General features: G+C 35.1%; 1 protein-coding gene and 1 long non-coding RNA gene across 7 annotated transcripts in view; one reads left to right on the plus strand and one right to left on the minus strand.

The window, feature by feature from the left end:
• Positions 1-605: 605 nt before the first annotated feature.
• MRPS31 (mitochondrial ribosomal protein S31) lies at positions 606-22,989 on the plus strand. Of its 2 annotated transcripts, none has more exons than XM_031465933.2 (7): positions 606-818; positions 3,955-4,239; positions 8,052-8,207; positions 8,963-9,103; positions 11,489-11,568; positions 14,873-15,016; positions 22,683-22,989. In XM_031465933.2, exons 1-7 carry the CDS (start codon positions 694-696, stop codon positions 22,910-22,912), a joined length of 1,161 nt encoding a protein of 386 aa, XP_031321793.2. In that variant the 5' UTR covers positions 606-693; the 3' UTR covers positions 22,913-22,989. The 2 variants fall into 2 exon arrangements, with proteins under 2 accessions (XP_031321793.2, XP_010980716.3); XM_010982414.3 differs by having other exon boundaries at positions 608-818; positions 8,049-8,207.
• Positions 9,097-24,466, minus strand: part of LOC105091002 (uncharacterized) — a 46,303-nt gene continuing 30,933 nt past the window's right edge. For all 5 annotated transcript variants that reach the window (XR_004141145.2, XR_837328.3, XR_004141144.2 and 2 more), the window contains one exon: positions 9,097-9,240. This is a non-coding gene — a long non-coding RNA (uncharacterized LOC105091002). The remainder of the gene's footprint in view (positions 9,241-24,466) is intronic.

The raw sequence follows: 24,466 nt of genomic DNA on the forward strand, positions 1-24,466 counted from the left end.
ATGTGACCTACCAGCCGGCATTTTCCCCGGGGTTTATGCTCATGCCCCTCCTGATGTGAGAATCCCTGATCTCTTCTGGGTCACTGTTCACTGCTTTCATAAAGGGCAGGAAAAAGCCAAGTCTTTCTCTTGCATCCTTTAATCTCTAAAGCCATTTTTAAGATGTGAAACATGTATGTCATGTTTTGGCTCCACGTCAGGAACAGACTGAAAAGAAACAAAACTCATCGGACAGCATGTCCTATGGTGATTTTTTTTTTTTTTTTTAACTTCCTTGGTGGCCATGGATAGTTTTGAGAATATGATGGACACTGAGATCTTTTTCCCCAAATGCCACACAGTAGGGTCAATTCTGCGCTTCATCATACCGGTCCCATTAGCAGAATTTGCACAGTTGATCGCTCCCTCCACTCAGCTCTGTGGTCCGGGTCCCGCCTGCACCCCTGCACCCTCACTGACCTCAGTTGACTTCACCTCGGGGACTAGAATCGCCGGGGGGAGGAGTCGCTAGGAGGCAGCGGGCTCCGCCCCGGCCGCGGGCGAGCCCGGAACACAGTTACCGGCTCCTGTTTTCCTTCGGAACACAAAGGGAGAGGAGCACGTCAGCTGGAAACGGAAGCGAGAGTAGGGGGGCGTGTTTAGCAGAGGACGCACCGTCCCCGTTGGGTTTTCAGTTCAGTGTGTTTCTCCGGGATGTTTCCAAGAGTCTCGGCGGTCTTACCTCTTCGCCCTCTTCCCCGCCTCTCTTTGTGCTCCGGAGGCCCGGAGGCATCGGCGGCTGCGGTCGTGGTACTCGGTTCTCCGCACAGAACGTTCAGGTACCGCGTTTCAGCGCTGTTGGCCTCGCAGATCTTCAGGCAACCCCTGTCCCCCTCCCTGTACATTCAGTTATCTTTCTCCGGCTTTCTGGGGTCCATGGTTTGACCCACGGGATCTTAGAAGCCGTTGTTTTAAATCTGAGGAAAGGGAAATCCCAGAAAGTTAAAATGACTTGTCCAAGGTCGTAGGGTGCGTGGGTAACAGCTCCGGTGACAGGCCTGGTCCGCTGCCCTGTGCTCTGCTGCATACCGCGCTGCATCCCTTTTGCCACGGCTCCCCTTTTATCCAGGTTCCAGAAACGAAGTTTAGTTTTTTTTTTTTTTTTTATCTATCTATCTATCTATCTATCTATCTATCTATCTATCTATCTATCTATCTATCTATCTATGTAATCTATCTACTTATCTTCCCCAAACTATGATGGTCTCATTCCTCCCTCCATTTATTCTTTAGTTCCTTATTGAAAGTGCTTTACCGTGTGCCAGCACTGGGGTTAAGTCCAGAATAACAGTCCTACCATCACGGAGCTTGTAGTTCCACCAAGTAGGCAATTCAGGTATAGTGGAGTAATAGCTGGAATAGTGTAGGTAGCACAAAATGCTACAGAATTACTTGAACAAGTAATTGCTGTGCGAGCAAATAGGGACGCCTAACCATAGTAAGAGAGGTTCAGAGTATCGTTTCTGGAAAAGGAGTCTGATAAAATCTAAAGGGGAACCAAGGGTTGGAGTCAGCCAGGCAAGAAAAAGATTTACTGCATACTCGGTGTTGGTATTTATTTTCTGAGAATTCTCATGATTATGAAAACTTGATTCTACTGAAGATGTATTCCATGCAGATTGGTTTGGGGCCAGTTTGGTTAAGTACAACCCTGAAGTAGGTTAGTAGCAGTGGGGGTGGCAAGAAGTAACTGGATGGAGGAGAAGAATTGCACAGATGAAATTGCTGGAACTTAACATATGATGAGTTAAGTAGTCAGAGAAAGCAAAGATTTCAACTGGCTGCCTTGACGAATTAGGGTACTGTTAAGGGAAGAATGAGGAGCAACTTTGAGAAAGCTTTTAAAATATATAATAGTTTTTTGAATACAGAAACGCCTATTTGTGGTAAGAGGCCCATTCAACACAAAAGAGTGAAATATGGGAAAGCCAGTCTGAGAGGCCAGCTCTTGAATGTGGTTTTGGATGTGCTGAGGAGATGTTGTCAGTGGAAACAAGGCCAGGTGGGAGGTTAGGGCTAGAGTTTATTATTTTACTGCTATGAAGTAACTTCCTATACTTGATTTTCCTGGTATAAGTATAGATTATTTTCTGTAGTACTAGAGCAATCTCAGAAGGGAACATGGGAGTATGGGTTATATATGAGATTCATTCTCTGATTGCCACCTTTCTGTTTTAATACCTGTAATATTAATTAACTTTCACAGGTGCACTTTCCTAAATTCAGTTGTACCATATTTTGAATATTATAAGGGTCCTGTGTACTGATTATAAAGATAAGTGCTATGAAGTTGGTTTTCATTCTAATTTTTAAGTGTCTAATGTATTAGTCTCTGACATTTTTATAAGCAGATCAAATAGTTTGTTTCAGTATTTTTGAAAATAGCCGTTTTCTGATTAAATGCAGATCCTTGGGCCTGAGTCCAACTGTGAATCTCAGGAATCCATGGTTTGAATAAGCTCCTTGGATGATTAATATGACCTGTAAAGGTTAAAAATTACTACTTGAACCTTTCTGAGCAGCAGTTTCTTCTTCTTTAATATGGGAATAATAAAACCTATGAAACCTGTCCTATAAAAATCGTAAGGATTAAATGACATGGGTAACAGCTACTCAGATGTGGTTCTCTGATGGCATCAGCATTAGTTGGGAACTTAGAAATGCAGACTGAGTCCTTCCCCAAAGCCTGAATCAGAATTCCTTGGTAAAACTGAATAATCTGTGTTTTAACAAGTCTTCTAGGTAGTTGTTGTGCATATTAGTTTGAGAAACAGTGCTGTAGCCTGTTAGCTTCATAAAGATAGGGATCATGAAATTCTTATTTACTAAATATTGTCAATGCCTACTATAGTGCCCAGCACAGAATAGATATTCACTATATTTAATAAATGACTTTTTATACATTATACCTCTTACAAAGCTAACACAGTCATTAGTTTTTAAAGTTCTTCAATATCAACTATCAAAAGGTTTTTAAGGCACAAAATAAAATTGGATATGTGGGTTACTTTAGAATTGAGAAATCTTTTACATGAGTTTGAAATAGATGTGATCATTTGTGTTGTTCTTTTTCACAAATGTATATAAAGAAGAAAGCAGAATGACAACTCTAGCTACTGAATATTCTTTTTTTTCTGTTCCATTTTAGCTTAGTTTACAAATGGTGATTGGTTAAATGGCATGTAGCTCAATGAGAAAGTTAAATAGATCAGAATCACACCCAGGAATTTTTTTTTTGAAGAAAGTAGCTTTTTTATTGATATAAATTTCTTTACTTTCATGTTGTTTAATTATGACTTTTTATAACTATTATTTTATCACGTTAAGAGCAAGGATTTGGCAATCTGTCAGTTTCGGGTTTGAGAATAATAAATTGAAATTTATTGACCACGTCAGTGTTTTGCAATTTTTTAAATGTCATGGACACACAGACAATGATATTTGTACCAAACTTTGAGTTAAATGGAAGGAGGTACCAGACAAGAGCACCAGCAGCCTGGGCCTCGCCTGGCCTCGCCTGGCCACCCCAAGCACTAGGTGGTCAATACCTCAGCACAGCTGTAACTCATTTGTGGCTCACCAGTGTGTCTTAGGCCTTAGTGATCTCTGAGTTACATGACCTTAGGTAAGTACTTCACCTCTCTGGTTTCCAGTTTCCTTATCTGCAAAATAGAGATAATACGTACCTTTGGAGTCGATGTGGGTGTGAGAAAATGTATATAAAATGTTGCACAAGACTAGGCACACAGTATATGTTCAAAAGATATTAAATTGCTGTCCTTATGGTTGTTAACAACAATAATAAGCAAAAAGGAAGGATTTGAATTGAAAAAATTTTAAAACACATGGAAGCAGCATTTGGAGCCCTAACTATTATTTTGCATAGTATAACTATTTTTTCTTTAATCCTTCTAGGACAAAAAATAATATCCAAAGATATTTTGGTACTAACAGCGTGATCTATAGCAAGAAAGATGAGAAGTCTGTTCCAACCCATGAGACTTCCAAGGAGACAGAGAGCCAAGAGAACGTAAAGGAGACTACGAAGAAAGACTTGCTAAATATTATTAAGGGCATGAAAGTTGACTTAAGCACAGTAAATGTACAAACAACAAAGCCACCCAACAGAAGGCAACTTAAAAGTTTGGAGGCTACAATTGGCAGACCTCAAAAAGCTCCTGTAGATGCCCCCCAAAAGAGGTAAATTAATTGCAATCTGAATGTTTTTCTTTGAAATTCATTTTGAAACTTTTTCTTTTAGGAAAAATAAATTGAGAGTACATTGGAGATACAGAATTAATGAAGACTATCAGTTTGTACACACAGAGACTCTAATAATTACTTGAGAAATACTATTGTTCTGTATTTAAATAAGAAAGGGATATCTGTATATAGTCTAGAGAGAAAAGAGTAGGGGTCTAATTGAGAATTCCACATATTCTTTATGTATTTGTCAGTGTTATCAACTGCCTTTTAATTGCTTCTTTAAGCTATTAATTAACAAATTATTTACATCCTAATTTGAAGGTGTCTCTGAAGGACTTGTTTATTTGAAATTTTTATTTAAAAAATTCCACCTAGGATAGAATTTTAGCATGTTGATTACAGCTGTTTTATATGACTTCCTTTGACCAGTAATTACCAGGGTTCTCAGCTTTTGTTGTTTCCTTAAAGGATTGCAATTACTTGTGTTTATCAAAAGAGTATTATATTTTACTGATTCTAAATGTGATCAGTGATATTTTAGCATTGTGTTGTAGTTTAAATGACAGTATTTTGTTTTAGTGATACATAAATAATGATATGTTGACATCATTGATTCAAATAATAAGATATGTGGCTTTAAGATCCCCAGCTCTGACTTCTCTTAGCAGAATAAACAGATAATATAGATTCCTATTTCCCAGAATGACTTAACATTTTTATGGAACTTCTTGGTTTCTACATTGTATCTTATGGTGTCTATGATATTCATAAGTATGGTATTCTACATTGTATCGTATGGTAACTACCTCTGGAAAGCATAATTGAGTGATAGAGAGTAAACTAATTCAAACAGTGAGTGCCCATAATAGGTACCTCCTCCTATTTTTTAGAAACAAAATAGAACAAAATACATATATGTGTATAGAATTAGGTAATACACAAACATACATACTTATGAAGAGTTAGAGTTTTTTTTTTTCACATCTCAGACCCATTGTGCTTTTTATTATAATTATACAATGTAATTAACTGTTAATGAAATGGTTAAAATGAGTTGATTGTTTTGCAGAGATTCAGTAGCAGTCATTTAAAAAATTCCTTTCCAATTAGGTATGAATGAGACAAACATAAAAATCTAGGAAATTCTGCACTCAGATTGCTTTGTAAGCATTTTAAGTTCTTGCTCCATGTTTCCACTTTAAAGAAACCATAATTGGCTATGTTGGAGGGTGTACTATGGGTGTGGTGTATATGTAAAGATGTACCTTGGAATTTCTATCAGTGGTCCTATGTTTAAAGAAGAGGCTTTGGCCTTACATCAAAAGATTGGTGAATGAGTTACATTTGTTTTGATTTTTAAAAAATATACCTTATAGTGATACCCCTTTCCCACTTTTTTTGAGGGATCCTGGATGCACAGAATTAGGTTAATCATCATCTTTGATTCATGATATACTGTCATCATTGCTGTACTGTCATCCACGCATGGCCTGCTGTTAGTTTCTTTACTTGTATTATATTTTAAACCCCTTATTGATGTAGTTATTGATGATTGATGACTGCATAATAATTGCCCCAAAATTTAGCAGCATGAAACAACCATTTTTTATGCTTACGGATTCTGTGGGTCAGCAGTTTGGACAGAGCACAATGGAGAAGGCTAATCTCTGCTCCATGATGTCTACGGCCTCAGTTGGAAGACTTCGAAGTTCAGGGACTAGAATCATCTGAAGGTTTGCTCACTCAGTCTGGCAGTTGGTGCTGGCTGTTAGCTGACACCTTAGCCAGGACTGTTGGCAGAAACAACTGGATGTGGCCTCTCTATGTGGCCTGGGCTTTCTCACTGCATGGTGGCTGGGTTCCAGGAGTGAGTGTCCTGAGAGAAAAGGAGCCCCAAGGAATTTGTATTGTTTTTATGACCTAGCCTTGGAATCAGATTGGACACCACCACTTTTATCCATGTGCCACACTGATTTATGAACGGTTCTTGCTTTTTATCATAGCAGCTGCTGAAAAACCAAAGATTTCGCAAAGAATGATATCATCGAAAGAAATGCATTTGTCTAATGTTAAAACTGTGAACCTTGAGTTAGTAGTTCACACAGTCACTGACAGATGTGGCTAGTATTTCCCTGTGGTGCTCCAGGGTGCCCTAGGGCACAGTTCAGGAACCAGGGTCCTGGTTTACACTGAGCTCCTTGTTAGAGGCTCTGGGACCACACCTTTAAGTTTCTTAGAATTCCGGATTTCTGTTTGAAAGGGACTCTGAGGCACCATCATAAATCTTTCTAAGACCTTAACAAAGGGTTTTACAGTCATGTCCATGGCTTTATCTTTAGACCATGTTTTCCTGACACTGCCCTGGATTTGATCTCTGTTCAGAAGCCATTTCTAAATTTTAGCATCATTTGCCATCTGGAAGGGCTAAGAATGACAAGTGTTTTATTTTTGATCCCAGCAAGTTTTGGCTCCTTTATGTGTAAGAGTTCTTTCTTACCTCTCTCTGAGAACCCAGGAGGCACCCTCATTTCTCTGTCAGGAAGTCTCCTTAGCTAGATCATCCAGTTCACTGAGTATACCTCCTATTTTCCACGTTACTCAAGCGGTGGTGTCCCTTTTCCTCCAGCTTCCAGTAGCACTGATTTTCCTACAGCCCTCACTCCCAGCTTCCTTGAGGGCCACCAGGCTCTAACAGTCTCTTTGAGGCTCAACCTCGGGGATTTGGGAACTTGGATTTGCATGTTAGACATCAGATCCTAAGATAGAAAACCAGGGAGATAGAGTAGAACAATAATTTGGATCCTACTCATTGAGATGGCAATTCTCATTGAGTTGAAAAAATGTAACTTTTCTATCTGGCATATGTTTCTCTTAACGTACCCTAATTCACTGAAGATTAGCCTATTTTTTAGCTTTTGGAAAATTTAAAAGATAAAGTAACCAGAATCCTAAAATGAACCCTTTTATACCTGTCACCCAGCTTCAATAATACCACATTTTGCCTTCTTGTATCATCTATACCTTCATCCACTTTCCGTCTCCCACTCAGTGATAATTTATGGGTTTTTTTTTCCAGGTAAAATTTATATACACTTAAGTGTACAAATCTTGGCTGTAGGATTTTGACAAATGGATGTGCCCATGTAACCCACATACTTTCCAAGATGCAGAACATTTCTCATTTTCATCTTCCCCATCAGTAACCTTCTGTCCTAAGGCAACCACTGTTCTGATTTTTTTCAACTTAGACTAATTCGGCTTCTTCTAGAACATGATGTAAGTGGAATCATACAATATATACTTTTTAAAATCCAGCTTCTTCCATACAGTTTCATCCACATTGTGGCATGAGCTGAGTAATATTCCATTGTATGGGTATATCACAGTTCTAATGGTAGACCTTTGGGTTATTTCCAGTTTGGGGATATTATGAATGAAGTTTGTACAAATAGGTTTAGCCACTTTTATGTTTACTTGTAATGTGTATTGTTTTTAAAATAAAATGGCATCTAAAGATCCACTGATTTATCATTTTTGAGGCTGATCCCTCACCCCTCCACTTTTGTATATTGTTCTGAGTTACTACTGTGCTTCAGCAAGGATCCATTAACTTTAACCGTGAACATTTTAAAGTTTATAGAAAACTGATTCCTGATATTAAAGAATTCTTGGCTTTGTCAGAAATTGAATGATACTTTTTGGACTACAGACAAAAAGTTTTCTCCTGAGAAATCATTTTACTTTCCACCAAACTAAAGTAATGCCTATTTTTTCTCTCCTTTGTTTTCTGTGTTCTCTTTCAGAAGTGAGTCCCTGAGCCCTGAGTTGGTGGCGGCCGCGTCTGCTGTTGCAGACTCTCTCCCTTTTGACAAGCAGACAACCAAGTTGGAGCTGCTCAAGCAGCTACAGCAGCATGAGGAAGCCTCACGGGCCCAGAAAGATGGAGAAAGACCTAAAATTAGGTTAGTGAATCAAGTGATCATGTCAGTGATGCTGATATCTCAAAATAGGCCGTTTCCATGTGAGTGATGAGTACGATACATAATATATTCATTTATATATAAAATATGCCTCATAAGTATTAGCAATTTGATTTCTTTTAAAAGTCATATGTTAAATAACATTACAGTTTTAAAAGACCAAGTCAGTGGTTAAACTTGTTTTGAGAAGTTCCATCATTTCTTGTCCCTGAAAAAAGAAATGGTAAATTCAGTAAAGTTACTACAAATAAATACGTAAAAACAGAATAAGACAGTTTCTCTGAGAAGGTTTTTTTTTTTCCAGTTAAATAATGTGCTGGTTTTATGCACAGTATGATCACTTGTTTTATTTGTACTTGAACAAATACAGGGCAACAAATAAACATGGCTAAATTTCAACTTTAATATAGTTTTTAAATCTAGGTGATAGGTATACAGACATTGATAGTATGTCAACTTCTCAGGATGTTTGACAGTTTTTCACAAGGGACACTTTTCATTGTGTTTTAAATGAACATTTCTGAAGAACACCTTTAAAACACAGAAGGCAACATCAATCTTAGTGGTCTGTGGTGTTAATATGCAACCTACAATCTTTTATTTAAACATGACTTTTTATTCACTATTAGTGCATAGAAGTAAAATAAAGATTAAGTGATATGAATCTCATGTTTAAGAAGTTTATTACTTTTCTGTAGCTAAAATTTCTAATACATTTGACCTTTTTCTTATTTCAGTTTCAGTAACATCATATCAGATATGAAAGTAGCCAAGTCTGCCACAGCAAGAACTAGTACCAGACCAGTGCATCAGATTCAGTTTGATGAAGGAACTGATGATTTTGTTGGCCAGGAGAAGGCCGCCGATCTTAGAAAAAGGTATTCAGGGCTCCGCCTTGGTTTTGTTTGCTTAACTGTGGATTTACTTGATTGCTGTGCATTTGTTGCTGATGGGTATCTGAGCCTCCTGGATGCATTTGTATCGGTCTGTCTCCTTACCCTCCATGTACTGTTTCCTAGAGAGGAAAGATGTACTGGGTTTAGCAGGGCTACATTTTTTTATACCATAAATCAAAATGGGTCCTGCCTCACATTTTCCCACAGTGAATAAAGTCTCCTGATTTAGAGTAAGTGGAGCTGACTGAATCCTGAACAAATGAATATTTTGCAAGAAGCATTCTTTTTCATTCTGATGTGTGGCTAACTGTATGTTCGTGTACCCTTTTTATCTCGCTATGTAATCATCTTTCTTCATACCTTAGAGAAATAACTCAATATCAACAAAAAGAAGGAAGAGCCAATATAATACCTTAAAGTGCTGGATTATTTGTGGTAATCTGAATTTGGTAATCTGCAGTTCTTAAAGATGCCAAGCCATGTCTCATATACTATTTTATAAAAGAAAGCTGTATGTATTTACATAAAGTTTCTGTTCTTTCTCTCCTTCAAACCTATAAAGTGATAGTTAGGGAGGGGGAAGCAAATCTTTAGCACGGTCTGACAAACACTAACCAAACCTTATAGCAGGATGTGCTTAAAATTGTAGTATTTTCTATGTGTTGTGTATTCCATAGATTTTGTTTTATGTATAATGTCAGGAACCTGAGTTAGCTCCTTCCGGTTGGAAAAGATGGTCAGCAGTTACCAAAGGAAGTTCAAGAGGTTACAGTGACTTTGGAAGATTATTTGAATTACAAATTTAAAGTGATTTTTGTGTTATGATATTATTGAATAAAGTAGAATGTGTACTTGGAGTTTAACTTAAGATTCCTCAAAAATATTTAACTTTCATCTTCTTTGAATCAGTCTTCTTTGAAATGATGCCATGCAACTATATCAGAATGCTATATGATTTTTAATGATTTGAGCTGTCATCACAAGTTAAAAGGTGGCAAGGGCAAAGCTAAAAAGTATGGAAGGGGTTTATGCGCATATAATAATCGCATTGAAAAGCTGACTAATGGACTCTAGAATAAAGGGAAGCAATGGTGAGATACCAGGTTGTTGACCCTGCTCTGACTTGCGACAGCCAGAGACAATCCAGGCCTGGACTGATCACCAAAAATATATCCTCCACTGATCCTTCAGTTAGAGACAGAAAGCTGTGAGTCCCGAGCACTGGCTTCGGGGTCACAGTGGGCTGCACTGTGCATGTGACTGATTCTGTGACTGGGACACGCTCCATAGCCCCGTCAGCCTGCTTCTGCATCTCTGAAATGCTGAAAGTGAAACCTAGCTGAAGTGGCTTTCTTGAGGAACAGAAATGGGTAAACGGTATATAGTAGATACACAGCAAATGTCCTTTCTCTTCCCTTCTCGTTAGTACATTCCTCTTTTAAAATTCCATACTTCGGCTAATTATTCCCTCTTGACTGTGAGTTACTTTAATCCATCACCCTGTTGACCTGACACACAGTTGAGGGAATGCCGGGTGGGGAGAAGAGTGAAGCACTGAGGATGGTTCTGCAGCCTTTGTTTATAGACACTTGGGGACCTGTGAGAGGAAAGCTTCCGTGATTTGAGATCACTGTATTTAATTTTAATGTGGTATTTAAAAGGAATTTGATGTAGAAAAGAATTCAGAATTATTTTGAAAACTAACCCTCCAGTTTATAAGCTAGCATTTAATCTGCCAGTAAATTTGTTCAAGTAAGAATGTGAATTGATGCATAAAGCAGTTGATTAAAACATACAAGGAAAAGTTACCTATTAACTCTCTGACATTAATTTCAAGTTAATTAAAAATAGCTATGTAAAGATGGTTAATCATTATTTTAAAATTACAGAATGATAGCTTTGTAAGTGGGAATGTTTTGATTTTTCTATGCAGTCTTTTATAATTATAACTTGTAATTAAACATGCAGTGTTTTTTACCCTTAAAGTAAGACAAATGTTGACTTTAACAACTTCCAATTTAGCATATTTTGATCGCTTTCCACAACATCAAGTTTTCTAAAACCTTAATATGAAATGGGTGAAATAAAAATTATGGCAAATTAAGCTAATCTTTTCAGTTAGGTATTTTGGAAATTAAACTGTTATAATTGCTTTGTTGTATTATGATGTAAAAATTCAGGTGCATTTGTCCCTGTTTGTTAGTTATCAGTCCTGAGGACATGTCAATTTTCTTAAAATGTCTAGTGTGGAGCAATGTAATTGTTTTTCATTTTTACATTGAATATTTCATATAAAAATTTTCTCCTCATAAATAATTTTTGTTAACCATGTATAAAAATATTCATTAAAATAAATTTTTTTTTCAGTTTTAGGAAAAATATATTCAAGGGGAAGAGACTTAATATTTTTGACCCCAAGGCAGTAACCGAAGAGGCACCTGAAACAGGTTTGTCAAGAAAATAACACTGTTTCTCAGGTGTAAAAACATTCTATCTCTCAAAAATGTCCTTCACGTTTTGATTGCATAATAATCAGGTATTTTAATATTCTATCCTGTCTTTAACCTGGATCCTACTTATTAACATAGTTGTTGACGTTGCTAGCCTCGGTCAGATTTCCGCCTTGAAGTATTGCAGACCATGAGACAATGCGATTTAAGTACTAGCAGCTGCGTGGACATTAGTGATCACATAGTGTTCGCACCACACCTCTGTGCTGTTACGTGAGGATAAATTGTGGTGTCTGCCCTAAGGCAGCTGACTATCTAGAAGAGGAGAGAGCATTTGTAGAAGTAACTAACTGAAGTGATTTGATGATTGTTTAGAAGACAGGAAGAAGAGAATTCAGGGAATATATTTAGCAGACTTGTGTTTTTTTCTTAACAAACTCAGTTGTTTTTTTTTTAATTGAAATATAGTCAGTTTACAATGCGTCAATTTCTGGTGTACAGCATAATGTTTCAATCTTACATGTACATATATTCATTTTCATATTCTTTTTCATTATAGGTTACTACAAGATATTGAATATAGCTCCCTATGCTATGCAGAAGAAACTTGTTTATCTATTTATATATAGTCATTAGTATTTGCAAATCTTGAATTCCCAATTTATCCTATCCCACCCCCTTTCACCTCAGTAACCATAAGATTGTTTAGTATGTCTCTGAGTCTGTTTCTGTTTTGTAGATAAATTCACTAGTGAACACACTTAGTCTTTGTTCTCTATATTCTTCCCCCTTTCTTTGGGCAAGAAATCAAATCCTTCAGATTCACTGTTTTAAGACTAGTTAAAAGAGAAATAAGAATGTCTTATTGCTTGACATTAAATTTAGTTTACTGATAAAATAAATGAAGATACTCCATACAGATGGTCTCAGCTTATAAGTGACACTAATTTCTAAAGATTGTAACTTAGCTTTTTGGACTTTGGTAGAAATAATTTTTTTTAATTTATTTATATTTATTTATTTATTTTGGGGGGTAATTAGGTTTACTTATTTATTTTTTAGAGGAGGTACTGGGGATTAAACCCACAACTTTGTGCATTCTAGGCATGTGCTCTACTACTTGAGCTATACCCTCCCCCAAAATAATTTTATATTTGATATTTAAGTTCTTAGGCCATCTTGCAGTGGCTCATTTAATCTTTCTATCAGTTTCTTATAAAAACATCTGCTTTTCCTACTATTCAATAAACTCCTTGATGTTAGGGGCTAGGTCTCAATGATTTTTGTATACCCAGTAGCACCTAGCCAAGTGGCTTATAGATAATAGGAATAGTTACCTTAAATCCTTTAAATCCTTTTTTAAACTAATTGAGCTATAAAATGTATATCCATACAGGAAAGGAGTTATTTCACTCAGTGTCTGTTCATTTAAACTGAAGGTGAAGCTAAGAGAACAGCTCCCTCCTTGTATGGTGACAACTGCATTCTGTCCTGTATGATGAAAAGGAAATACAAACGCACAGGCGTGAAGAATGGATCACCTCTCCCCTGTTGAAGTGGCAGCTGTTAAGCTTGCCTCGGGAAGGGAGTTTGTTGTCAGGGCAGCTGCTGTTGTGCACCTAATAATGAATAGCCAGAAAAGGCACTTGCATTCTTGAAGGAGCCAGCATGCTTTTTTAAATCAGAAATCTTATTCCTAAAACTGAAATTAGCTGGCAAGGAGGTACTGAAGTTGTATTTATTTATAAAACAATATAAAATGCACAGATTTATGTAAATTTACTCTAATGAAGGTACTATTTTAATGAGCTATACTTGGATGAGTCTGAAGAATGTCTTTGTTCCCAATGAAATACAAGAATAACAACGAAGTGCAAACTTAAATTTAGTGTTTTTTCACTGCTTCCCCCAACCATGTGAAATAATGCCTGACATGTAGTTGGCATTCAATAATTGTTCATTAACTGGATGAATGAGTTCTCCTGTCCCACGATTCCCACATTTTGCTCCCCACTGAGTTCTTACCACTGCGCAGAGAGTATTGTCTTAGACCCTACTGCTTATCCTGGAGTAAACTAGAGCTGAGAGGCAGTATAGCTTAATGGAAAGAGTTTTGGTTTGGGTAGATCTTGATTATTCAAATTTGGATTCTGCTGTACTAACCTCTCTGAGTCTCCCTTTCCCCACCTATAAAATGGGGCTAATACATACATCTCAAGGACTAAATGAGGTAATACAATTAAAGTGTCAGGGACAGTGCTTAGAACACAGTGGACATTCAGTAAATAGTTGCAGCTGTTAAGGATGATGATGATGATGATGATGATGATGATGATCATGGGAAAGAGAAGTTCAGCAGTGTCCCGTGAATAAATTTTAAAAACGTAACCATGATAATTAAGTTATTGTACAGTTATGATTACTCTGTAAATGTGGCTAATTATAGCCTAACTGCTGGGATCTTTATATCAGATGTTCAGGGCCAACATTCTTCATATTCAGCAGTCAGTCTGTGGTCGGCATGACATACATGAGCCTCCATGTACAGGTCTTTGTATGGACATGTTCTCTTTTGGGTAAAACATCTTGGAGTAAAATGGCTGTATGATAAGTGTATTTTTTAAGTTCTTAAGTTCTTAGTTTACCTTTCCACCAGCAATGATTGGTGGGAATATGACTCATTCTTTAAGGATGTCTTAAATTTCCAAAGGAAATAAATGATTGAAACGTGATGATTTTGGTAGTAAGCTAACATTACATTACCTTACTCATAGAGTTGGTTGTGAGGATTGAATGAACTAATGTTTAAAAAGTATTTAGCACAGAGTAAGTGCCCAGTATCCATTAGTAGTATTATCATTATCATTCTTATTATGTTAATTTAACTTCTTTGGTCTTTATTAGTAGCACATTAGTGACTGACCTTGACAGACTGAAAATAAACAGGCTGGACTTTAAAGATCAAAATCTGTATGTTAATATAAAAAATATTCAGTCATAAAAATATCCTTAAACAAAACAGACATTTCTTTTTTCCTTTCCAGTAGAGGGGGCAGTGAGATAGGGGTTGATTACCTCGCATTGTAGTAAGACAAAAGTGAGGTTTGCAATTATTGTGGTTGTAGTCTTTATTATTTTTGTTTCAATTTTATCTATCAGTAAGTGACTTTCATTATACACTGTTTCATTATAAGCTTCAAGATCTGACAAAATATTACCAATTCAGAAGGGATGATAACATTTTTAAAAAGAAAGGTATTTACATGGAACTGTGCTTATTTTGAATGTTCTGATTCTACAGAGGCAGGACCTTCTCTTTGGGATATAGAATTTGCTAAGCAGTTAGCTGCAGTCACTGAACAACCCTTTCAGAATGGTTTTGAAGAGATGATCCAGTGGACAAAAGAGGGGAAATTGTGGGAGTTCCCAATAAACAATGAAGCAGGTAAGTCTTAACATCAAAGGTTCATACAGCTCAGTGATTGAGATTTGATCTGGCAGATTCTCAGTTGTAGATTCTAGATATATACATGAATTTCAAAACTTTGTGTAAACATGTTTGTGGTGTCCTGAAAGAAATCTGACAGTGTTTTTAAAAAGAATGCTGGAATTTCACTTAATTCTAGTTATTTATTTAGGAAAATTAAGAAGTAAAATTATATGGCAGAAATACGTCATGAATGCCTGTGACATAAAGTGTGGAGAACTACAAACAGTGATAGCTTTCTACTTGCTAAGCAGGAAATTACCTGGTAAAACTTCTAGTACATTAAATACTGGTTATGAGGTCATGCTTAAGTTTCGGAGAACATTACAACTCTTCAAGTCTTATGCTGGTATCTTTTACTCATAAAACCATTGCATTAATGAGGCACACATTTCTTGTACTCAGAGCCATTCAAAGCGAAAATGTTGGGAGGCTTTGAAATTCTTTGGGACTCTCTGGCTGCATACCTAGATGCTTTGAACCAGTGATAAAATATTACCTACTTTCCTGGAGATTTTTCTGGAGATGTTACCTCTTACTCAGTCAAAAGGAAAACAGTATTACTGTGTTTTTTTTTTTTTTTTATGACACCCATGATGTCATCAGCTAAACATTCCATTGAATTTTATAGATGTATTTTCAATTAGAAGAGATTAATTTACTTTTATGGTAAGATTAGCTAGAGGTTGCAAATACCTCAGGAAGTCTTAGGAAAATGTAGCCCATATTTTAACCTTTGTAGTGTTATGCTGAACTGTAATATTTCAATTTTTGACAGCCTTTCATTTGTTTGGATTGAAAGTGGAATGGAAGCTTAAATATCAGAAATAGTCTTATATTTTCATAAAGCATTATTTTGTATAGGAAAATTTTAGAGGCTTACAAATCCTTTAGTAAATTCTTCTTTTGCTTATTTGTATGGTATGTTCAGTAATACATATAGCAGCCTATGTTTCATCTATTACATAACATATTTTTTAAAGTATTGTGGCTTCTACACTCTCAAAGATATCGAGATAATGTTTAAAAAAAAAAAAAGGACTTTTATTTGTGTGAACCTGAGTACAGCTCTCAGCTCTGTCCATTATTAGCCATTTGCCTTTGAGGAAATCCTTTAACCTCCTAAGCCTTAGTTTCTTCATCTATAAAATTAAAGAAACCTCATTGGAAGAATGTAAGAATTAAATCGGATAGTTACTGAGTTGTTCAGCACAGTTCTTGGCATATAATATATGGGAATAAATGTTAGTCCCTTTCCCTTCCTGTATGATCATAGAATTTTAAAAGTAGCAAGCAAACTAACAAATAAAATGTATGATATTAAGGGAAGACTTTGTTCCATATTTGATGAAACTTGGGTGTTCCAGGTCCTCATGATTAAAAACATGGTTTTAAAACCCAGTATTAAGGTAGAATATGTGACTTTATTTAGGAGAGTGAAGTGTGGTGGTTAGGAGTTCAAGTTCCTGAGTGAGTCTTAATCTCTCCAAGCCTCACTTCCCCATCTGTAAACTGGTAGGAATAATAATAGCACTCATTTTATGGGATTCTTCTGAGAAGCAACTAGGATTATCCAAGTACAGCATCTTCACCGTCATCAGCTCTGTTTCTACAACAGTGCTGTGAAGGGATTTGTTGTTATAACTATTTTCTGTTCTCTACTATAATATTTATAAATCTTAAAATATTCATGAGGATATTATGTATATTCTAGGAACCATCAAATAGGATAATAGGAAAGCATGAATTGGGGGTACATTGTCATCAACAGTAAAACATTTAAGTTCATCAAAATCTTGAGTGTCCAAACTCCAAAGGGATTTATCTTAGATTTGACCTGGTTTTTGAGAAAGTGTAATTTCTTAAAAAAAAAAAAAAGAAACCCATGTTTTCTGGTCAGGTCGGGGAGATGAATGTGACAAGTGTCCATATACGCTGTACGTATTATTGATGCTTCAGGGTCGGAGAGGGAGGTATCTCATTTCCAGCTCCTCAAGGCAATTGTTATCTGAATGAAAAACAGGAAAGGAACTGTGGAAACTTTCTCTCTTTGAGCACTCCCCTCAGTACACACTTTGAGGACTGGCGTTAGAACCTAGAGCCTCCACCGTTCAGTAATATTCTTTTATGTTTCTTAAATTTTAAGATTAATAAAATATCATGCTCTCTCTCCTGATAATTAGCTTCATGAAGATTTACTTTGATGCTTTTGGGAAAAGGTGTTTTGTTTTATAGTTAGGGCCTCACCATGTCAGTTGGGAACATAATACTGAAAATGACAAAATGGCATGTCCTGTGTTTACAATTTACTTCCTAGTGTTTTGTTTTTCTGTTTTATAAAAAATTTCAGTTTGTTGTTTTGCCACTTAAAAATGTAAAAGTTGTTTTTCCAATTTGAAGTAGCTTTTTGTCAGTTTTTGTTTTAAGACCTGGTTTTCCGCTTCTGTTGTGCTTTGCCAGCCTGGAGATTTACAAGAGCTGTTAGGTGGAATTGTTCCCAGTTAAGATTTTGTAGTATTTGTTATATATTGGATTGATAATAAAATTTTTATTTTAGCTTTGGTTCTAACTGAATTTAATCACATTTTTACCACTACCCAGTAAATAGAGTCTTACTCTCGAATATTCATTAGCCATACGTATGCCACCAAGTTGCAGGTGTTTTTGAGATGTTCTCCAAGAATAATTGTCGGTTTAAAGGCTTCTGCGGGTGAAAAAGCTCAGTCATGGATGCCAGTCACACTTCTGTTTTTATTCTTCAGTTGGTTTAAACTTGTTCACTAATGTATTATCCTCTGCTATAGGATATCTGGAATGTGTGCTATAATATGAGCTAGCAAGAATAGTTATAAAATTCAAAATTACCATACAACTCTAAAGAGGGCTCTGTTAATGTGGGAGAGTATGGTGTGGAGAAAATCAGGGCTGATAAAAGATGATTAGGTGTGTGTTGTCTGAAACAGTCTGTTGCTTGTTTGAGATGGTGGCCTATGGACAAGAGCCTCAAAGTACTGACAGGAAAAGAATTAATAGTTTTGACAAAATAGAAGTGGAAACAAGTCAAAATGAAAGTGACTGAATTTGCTTCAGTGCTGTAATATACTCGTGTCAAAAATAATTGGTCATTGCTGTTAACTAAATTTTACCCCTTATTTGCTGTACCATATTTTTAGCTGTATTCAGGATCTAATTATATTTAGTAACATTTAAAGCAGAATTAGACAGATTTAACCTGTGTTACTTTAGTTGATTGAACACCATGTGGGATTTTCATCCTGTATTTAATTTTCCATTCTTATTTTCTCATTATTATATTGTGTTTCTTATTAAAAATATTTTAAATTAAGAAATAAATATATGAAAGTTTCCTTGCAAAAAAGTTAAATAATATGGAAGAACAGAGAAAATACTTTACCCCTCAGTTCACTACCCCTTTCCTGAAACCACCATGGTCAATAGTTTGGTATGTATCTTCACAGACCACCTTAAATGGTCGTTATACATTTATCTGTTGTTTTGTTTTGGTCTGTATGGGACCACACTATTTATTTTACCATTTTCCTTTGATGGATGGTGCTGTAGTAAATCCTTTTATACATGTCCTTCTGTACATGTCTGAGTACTTTTAGTTCTCAGAAGGGTCAAGCATATTTTAAATTGCAATAAATATTGACACATTCTTTTCTAAAAAGATAACCGGTTCACCCTCCAAACAGATACGAACATCCTATTTCTTCACACCTTACCTGATGCTGACTATGTTTTAATCTTTCAAATGTTCAGGGCATCTGTGGTATCGTTGATGTTTTTGTTTGCAATTCCTTAATTGCTAACCAGATTATGCATCTTTTTGAATGTTTATTTGCTATTTCATACTTGTTCTCTGACTTACCTCCTCATATCCTTTGACCTTTTCTGTTGAGTTGTTTTATCTGTTTGTAGCAACTTGATACGATATAAACTTTGATTCTTCAACTGTTACTTAGTGGGAAATAACTGTCTCTTCTTTCTAAGTTATTTTGATTTTTTAAATCGTAATAAGCTTATAGTTTAAAATAAAGCTTATAATATAAAGCAATTATTTTTGTCACTTAATACAGCCTGTTCTAGAGCCAATGTCTTTCAATTAGCTATATTTTATTTTTGACATTTCTAAATTACATGCTTTAATTGCTACACATTTTAGATATTTTCTAGTGAGTGTGTCTCCCCTCATCGTCTCAGTATAAATATATCACAATTTTTGTTAGATTTGTATTCATTGTTTATATTAGTATGACTGTAATATTCATAAGTTTAAGAAAGATGATCCTTGGTGAGGGATTTTATTCGTTTAAATCGTTGTTCTAGGCAATATTGAGTCCTTTAATCTGGGAACTTTATTTTTCAGTTCTGGAGAAATTTTAACTTATAAACCCCCCACACCCACCATCTTTTGTTTGTTTGTTGGGGGAGGAGGGTAATTAGGTTTATTTATTTATTTATTTTTAAGTGGAGGTACTGAGCTATACCCTCCCCCCTCCACCGTTTTTGAATTTTTGTTATTCTTGATGTTAGATTTTTTCTTGTAAAAACGATACAGAACAATAAAGATACAGAACAGTTCTATCACTGCAAGGGTTTCTCTTATACCCTCTTTATAACTACATCCACTGCCTCCCTTTCTTAGCCCCTGGTTCCTGGCACTCACTAAATCCATTCTGTTTCTATAATTGTGTCAGAAATATATATGCAGTCAAACACTATGTAATCTTTGGGGATTGACTTTTTCTTTTTTCTCCACTCAGCATGATTAATTCTCTGGAGATGTATCCAAATTGCTACCTGTATCAGGAGGGTTTTTTGTTGTTGTTTTTAATTGCTGAGTAATATTCCATGGTTTGAATGTACCTTATAGTTTGTTGAACCATTCACTTGATAAAAGACATCTGGGTTGTTACTAGCTTTTGGCTGTTACAGTAAAGGTGCTGTAAATATTCATGTACAGGTTTCTGTATGAATACAAATTTCCATTTCCCTGGGATAAATACCCAGGAGTGCAGTCGTTAGGTTGTATGGTACTTACAAGTTTAGTTTTTAAAGAAACTTCCAAGTTGTGTTCCAGAGTGGCTATACCATTTTATATTCCCACCAGCATTGTATGAATGATCTAGTTTCTCATTCTCACCAGCATTTATGTTATTTTTTCTTGGAGGTGTGTTCACATTCTGATGGGTGTGTATTGATATTTCACTGTGGTTTTAATCTTCATTTTCCTAATGGCTAATGAGGTTGAACATCTTTTTCATGTGTGTGTTTGCCATCTGTATCTTCAGTGAAATGTCTCTTTTGTCTGTTTTCTACTTGGATTGTCTGGGTTTTTACTGTTAATGTTTTGAGTTTTTAAAAAATATATTGCAGATACTTGTCCTTTGATGAATATATGGTTTGCAAATATTTCTCCCAGCCTATAACTTGTCTTTATATCCTTTTAACAGTCATTACAGACCAAGTCTTTAATTTTGATGGGGTCCAATTTTTCCTTTTATGGACCATGCTGTGGATATCAAGTTCTTTGCCTCTAAGTTCATTAGAGATACTGGTTTGTAGTTCTTTCACTCCTTTTTTTGGTGATTCTCTGTTTATGTGGTTTTTTAACAAGTTTAATACCGGCCTCATAAAATGTATTGGGAAGCATCCCTTCTTCTAGTTTCTGGAAGAGACTGTGTAAGATTGGTATTAATTCTTCTTTAAATGTTTAAGACCTTTTATTTATTTTTACTGAAGTATGCTTGATTTACAGTGTTTATTTGAGAGCTTTTAAGTTACACATTTCTTTAATAGTTATAAGATTATTCAGGTTATCTGTTTTATTTTGATTTGAGTTTTGGTAGTTCAGTGGATTACTTTTAAGTTGTCCATTTTTTCCAAGTTGTTGAATTTGTGAGTGTAAAGTTGTTTGTAGTATTCCTTTATATCCTTTTAATGATCTCATGGTTTATAATGATAACCCTCTTTTCATTCCTAATGTAGTTGGTGTGTACCTTCTTTTTTCTTTATTAAGACTTGCTAAAGATGTATCAATTTTTCTGATTTTTTTTTTTTTAAGAATGTGGTATTGGTTTCATTGACTTTTCTCTGTTTTCCGTTTTCAGTTTATTGATTTCTGGTGTTATCTCTATTGTTGCCTTCCTTTTGCTTGCTTTGGGGTTATTTTGCTCTTCTTTTACTAGGCTCTTAAACTGGGAGCTTAGATTCTTGATTTGAGACTTTTCCTTTTATGTATGACATGTAGTGCTGTGTATTTCCCTCTCAGTACTGTGTCAACTGTGTTCCACAAATTTTGATTTGTTGTATTTTCATTCAATTCTATGTTTTTTTTAAATTTCTTTTGAGATTTCCTTTATGACCATGAATTATTTATATTAATCTCCAACTGTTTGAAGATTTTCCTGTCATCTTCCTGTTACTGATTTCTATTTTGATTCCTTTATGATCAGAACATACTATGTATTATTTCAGTTATTTGAAATGTGTTGAAGTTTGTTTTGTGAGCCAGGATATGGTTAAATTGGGCGAATGTTCCATGGATGCTTGAAAAGAATTTGTATTTTGTAGTAGTTTGGGAGAGTATTCTGTAGATGCCAATGTGATCCTGTTGGTTGATGTTGTTCAGTTCTTCTGTGTCTTTGCTAATTTCTAAAGTTCTTGCAATTGCTGACAGTGGGATATGGAAACCTCCAACTATAATTGTGAATTTCTCGATTTCTCTTATTTCTATCAATTTTTCTTTCATGTATTTAGAAACTCTTGTTTGGTGCATACATAATTCAGACTGCTGTGTCTTCTTTGTGAGTCAATCTTTTTATTATGTAATGTTCCTCTTGCTCCCTAGTAACTTTCTTTGCTCTAAAGTCTACTTTGTCTGATATTCTTATAGCCACTCGTGCATTTTTTTTTTTTTTTAAGATTCATGTTAGCAAGATATGTCCTCCGTCCTTTTCCTTTCAACCTACCTGTGTTATAGGTATTTGAAGTGAGTGTCTGGTAGATAGCATATAATTGGATCGTGTTTTTCTGTGCCAATCTCTTTTGATTGTTTGTTTAGACTATTTACATTTAAAGTAATTATTGATGTATTGGGCCTTAAGTCTCCCACTTTATTGTTTGTTCTCTGTTCATTTTCTCTGTTTCTCACTCTTCTGTCCTTTCTTGGCTTCCTGTGGGCTGCTGAAATATATCTTAGGATTCTATCTTACTTTGTTTATATGTTTTTAGTGTAGTTTGTATAGTTTTCTTAGTGGTTTCTTTAGATAGTAAAATACTCATTACCAGTATTGCTGCTACATTTTGAACATTTATAGTATGCTAAGCATTGTAAAAGAGCTTTATAAGCTTTGTGTCTATTTAATCTTTACAAAAATCCCATGACGGAGGTGCTGTTTTAATACTTGCTTTATGCCTCAGGAAATTGATGCTCAGAGAAGTTAATTAATTTGCCCAATCACATGGCTGTTAAGTCAGTGAGCAAACCTGACTCCAAAGTTTGTGCCTTTAACTGTAATACTGTATTACCTCATTAAGGTTGATTTTATAGTGTAGGTTTTACATTCAAAATTTTAATATATTTTGTATCATTTCCTAGGTTTTGATGATGATGGTTCAGAATTTCATGAACATATATTTCTGGATAAATACTTAGAAGATTTTCCAAAACAAGGACCAATTCGCCATTTCATGGAGCTGGTGACCTGTGGCCTTTCCAAAAATCCGTATCTGAGTGTTAAACAGAAGGTTGAACACATAGAGTGGTTTAGAAATTATTTTAATGAAAAACGGGACATTCTAAAAGAAAGTGGCATACAGTTCAATTGAAGATCATGGACATTTTTATTTCAGGCTGTTGGAGATTCATATTATAACTAAATAAAATTTTACTGGAAGTTTTCCTATATTGTGTTCTTTATTGCATCTGATTTGAATGGTGTTAAATTATTTAAAAGTATATACAGTGGTAACTGAAAAATACTCCTGCATGGAAAAAAATTACCAGCTTTTATGGATTCAACTAGTAATTCTAAAAACAAAACAAAACAAAATTTAGAGTTAGTAATAAGTTTAGGACAACTTCCTCTAATCCTTTTCTTTTCATTCAGTGACCATACTTCTTTGAAATACAATAGTTAGCCATATATGATGACATCAAGAGGGTTAAAACAGTTGAGATTATTTACAAATTTATATACATAAACTATGTTTACATATATATATATAGTTTCTGTATTTGTATATATATGTATATTTTTCACACTAAATTAATATCCCTTGCCTCAGTATGGGGCACTATAGTGAAGTAACCTTGTAGAAATAAAAGGCTTATACTAAACCCCTCTAGTACTTTAGGTCATCATGCCAAAGTTAAAACTATTTTTTCATATTGTAATGCTTAACAGTTTGACTCAAATTCATATAACAAAGGATTCTCAAAAAAACCCCTCAAAACAAGAATTTAGTTTACAGTGGCCTCAGGCTAGTAGTGCTTCAGGCCCTGCCACAAGCAAACAAAATTTTTATGTTAAAGAACCCACCATAAACCCAAGCTTCAAATTATAAAACATATGAGGAAACAAAGCACATGAATGCATTCCAGCAGAACCAAAAGACAAAAGAATCAGACTCATAAAGCTATTAAACATTGGGCTTATATTCAGAATATAAAATGTGTAAATTAGAATCAACTATAGAGCAGAAGACTATAAAAGTGACCAAACAGATCTGAAAAAAAATAAAATTTAGTGAAGGGATTTAACAACAGATTAGACATTGAAAAAACAGTGTCTAAAGAAATCACACATGCAGCAGAATCAAAGAGAAAAGAAATATGAAAGTAAAGATTAGTATAAGAAAGTAACATTTGTGCAATCAGATTTCCAGAAGAAGAAAAAGGAGAAATGGGTCAGAGGATCTTTCTGGATAGTTTAAAAGAAAAATGATAATTTAATAACTTAAAGAATTGGATCTCTATTGTAAAAATCTTCCCAGAAATAAAACAATAAACTCAGACCATTTCTCAGAAAGTTCAAATTATTCAGAAGGCAAAGTATCCTAATCTTATAAGTTATCCCAAAGCAGAGAAAAGGGGAACGAATTGTAACTCAAGAGATCAGAATGACAAAGATTAATCTCAATCATGAAGACACATTTGAAAAATCCAAAACAAAATCCAGCAATAAATAGGAAAGAAAAGGTACAATCTAGTTTATTCCAGGAATGCAAGGGTGGTTTAACAATGGAGAAAAAAAAAAATACATCACCTGAAAGGATGCAGGAAAAAAATTTGATGAAATTCAACACTTCTAATACCAATAAAAACTAGAAAACTTCAAGAACTTATTTAACCTGATAAACGGCATTTACAAAAAACCTACA

This window comes from Camelus dromedarius, chromosome 13 (genome assembly GCF_036321535.1).
Source record: "Camelus dromedarius isolate mCamDro1 chromosome 13, mCamDro1.pat, whole genome shotgun sequence".
Classification (NCBI taxonomy): domain Eukaryota; kingdom Metazoa; phylum Chordata; class Mammalia; order Artiodactyla; family Camelidae; genus Camelus; species Camelus dromedarius.

Coding starts and splice junctions, on each gene's coding strand:
- MRPS31 (XM_010982414.3), top strand. CDS start 694: ATGTTTCCAAGAGTCTCGGCGGTCTTACCTCTTCGCCCTCTTCCCCGC. Junction 11,569..14,872: donor CGAAGAGGCACCTGAAACAG/GTTTGTCAAGAA, acceptor CTGATTCTACAG/AGGCAGGACCTTCTCTTTGG. Junction 15,017..22,682: donor CCCAATAAACAATGAAGCAG/GTAAGTCTTAAC, acceptor ATCATTTCCTAG/GTTTTGATGATGATGGTTCA.